The 2,765-nt window shown below is 36.3% G+C and overlaps 1 protein-coding gene across 1 annotated transcript; it reads left to right on the plus strand.

The window, feature by feature from the left end:
• The first annotated feature begins 1,506 nt into the window (after positions 1 to 1,506).
• Positions 1,507 to 2,456, plus strand: LOC121263392. Its single transcript, XM_041166258.1, has one exon. The coding sequence runs from the start codon at positions 1,545 to 1,547 to the stop codon at positions 2,421 to 2,423; it is 879 nt and encodes a 292-aa protein (XP_041022192.1). The 5' UTR covers positions 1,507 to 1,544; the 3' UTR covers positions 2,424 to 2,456.
• The last annotated feature ends 309 nt before the right edge of the window (positions 2,457 to 2,765 follow it).

Here is a 2,765-nt window from a genome sequence, read left to right on the forward strand (position 1 = left end):
AGATTGTAAATTTGCTTAATTAATTAATTAGTTAGCAACTAATAGAATTCACATATACGATTATATATTATCTTGATCTTGGGTCGAACATGATGCACGATGGGTTGATCAATACTGAGAGCTGCATGCGACCCGCAGCTTGCGCATGCTCCTAACAAGCTGACATCTTCCTCGCACACGGATAATTGGAAGATTCGCCTTTATATTCATTTAAACGTCATGGAAGCCAAGTTTTATGCACAAACTCCCTCAGATCATATCAGATAAGAAAGGAATGGGTCAAACTATTGTCATGATGCATTGCATCGATTTATATAATCTTAACTGATTTAATATCCCTTAGAATATATATCAGCAATATTAGTGTCACTTCATTGTGACCAAGAAGAAGGCCATCGGAAAAAAAAAAAAAAAAAACTTTGTTGACCTCATCTCCTCTACTTTTTATCTAGAATAATATTATTTAGCCATCTGAAACTTATCGCTCAATAACTCTCTTGATGTGACATCACCAATATTTAATGTCACGTGATTTATTAAAAAAATTTAAAACACAAACACAAAATTGGTATATAGAATCTAGAGTTTTAATCTTCATTTAATTTGTTTGTATTTTTGAATGCCCTTTTGATTTGAATATATTTTTTTTGCCTTTTTGCTTTTAATAAATTAAGTGGCACTACATAGTGGTGCCACATCATCAAGAGGTGATCAGTCATATGAATGATAAGTTTTAAAGAGTTCAGTAAGAGTACTTTTTATTTATTACAAAGAAAGAATATTATCTAGGAGTTTGGATGAATAATACTTTGGATGATGTATGTAGGGTTTGACATGGTTAAAGATCTTCATAAACCAAGAATTAATAAGTATTAGTGACAAGTTTGGATATCCCATGAGATAGCCTAATTTTCAGGAATTAAAATCACAGAATCATGAATAAAACCAGGCCGATAGCCTTCCATCCAAACATCTCCAAAGATTGGTTGACTCCATGGATGATGCCTAGCTAGCTAATTAATATACATACATGAGTATATATATTGAAGTAAAAATGGGGATGTACAATATTATTCCTTTACGTTGATCATCAGGTACTTCTCTTTTAAATTAATGTCATAATTTCCTGGGGGAATTGTTTATGCTTCATTAATAACACAGACTAATTTAAGCCAACTAGCTAGATACGTTTTATAATATAATAGGCTTGCTTGCTAAAGTACTATAAATGGATGGGAATTATGCAATACTGTATGTCAAAATATAATTCCATGACTATATATATATATAAATATTGCACATCTTTTTTGTTTTTGGGTTAGGAAATTTGGGTACATCCATCAAGGCGTGGAAGATAACCATGTCTTAACGTCAACTGATCAGGACGTGGCCACAACCACCTACATTCTTTTTTTCTGCAGACTGAGAACTCTAGCACTCGTATATATAGACCACCTCAATGTTCCATGCATGTTCCTTAATTTTCTGCCCAGCAAAGAAGGCGTTTTGATTTAATTATTTGCTGCTAATTTTGGGGATCAAACATGGTTTGGCTGAATTGGCAACATCAGAAGGTTAAGCATCTCTTGAATCCTCCTGCCATATCTCTAAGACAACCCTTCCACATCCTTACAATCACCCTCCTCAGCCTCTTGCTCCCACTCTCATTTCTCCTCCTATCCAGGTTCTCTAATGCTCACTACTATCTCCTAAGCCTTGACTCTTTTCCTTCTTCACAGATTTCTTCTTTTCTCTTATCATTCCTCCTATACACCAACGCAACTGTTCTCTATCTTATTGTTTCCATTATTAGCACAACCACTCTTGTCCACAGCTTGACAGGAAAGGACGTTACCTTTGCAAGCGAGTCTCCAAAGCCCATTTTACGACCCCGTTTGTACACTGCATGGATCTTTATATGCACGTTGCAAGTCTGCGTTAGTTTGGGCATAGAAGGGAGCATTGCAGCAGGAATTGATGGTGCCAGTAGTACTGTTGGTATGGAGAGAAGCTTGTTGAGCAGATTAATTTTCTTCCTGGGATTGCATGAAACGATGCTTCATTGGTCTAGGGTAGTGGTGAGGCCTGCGGTGGATGACACCATTTTCGGGGTTGCTACCGATGAAAGGTGGGCTGAAAGAGCGGCCATGGCGGCGAGCTTTGGTACCCTATGCTGGTGGAAGTTAAGGGATGAGGTCGAGTCTCTGGTGGCAGTGGCCGAGTTCAGGCTGGGATCGGAGGTGTTGATATTGAGTAGATCAGGGGTGGCTGACTTTTTTGCTTGGTGGCTCTATTACCTGACTGTAACAATTGGGATGATCAAGATTGTGAAGGGTTTTATGTGGCTTGGCATGCTTTTGCTATGTAGGAGGGCGGTGAAGGGGAGCTCACCTGATTCTAGTGGGGATGAAGACAAAGTCTGAATTTGACAGTATATATTGTTATTATTTATTTTATCACTCTCGTTTATTCATAATTATCTAATTGAATTTGCATCCAATGATGTATTAAGTTCTGATCAATTGTACTTGTATTATGGCTGTACTATATATGCTGTCGACGTTAATACAAAGGTTCAGATTTCCAAGTTGTTTATCCTTACTGAGTTATAAATCTTTTTTTTTATTATTTCTTTTTCCTTTCCCTTTGAATTAAGATGGAAAAAAGATTGAAACCCATGATTTTTTTTCCTTAAATATTTAATTAAAATAAATATTAAGGCTCGTTTAGATATTGAGATGATATGAGATGAGATAATTTTAGAT

The sequence above is a fragment of the Juglans microcarpa x Juglans regia genome, chromosome 4S, assembly GCF_004785595.1.
Source record: "Juglans microcarpa x Juglans regia isolate MS1-56 chromosome 4S, Jm3101_v1.0, whole genome shotgun sequence".
NCBI classification, from domain to species: Eukaryota; Viridiplantae; Streptophyta; class Magnoliopsida; order Fagales; family Juglandaceae; genus Juglans; species Juglans microcarpa x Juglans regia.

Excerpts from the sequence above, each read along its gene's own strand:
- LOC121263392 (XM_041166258.1), top strand. The coding sequence starts at position 1,545 with ATGGTTTGGCTGAATTGGCAACATCAGAAGGTTAAGCATCTCTTGAAT.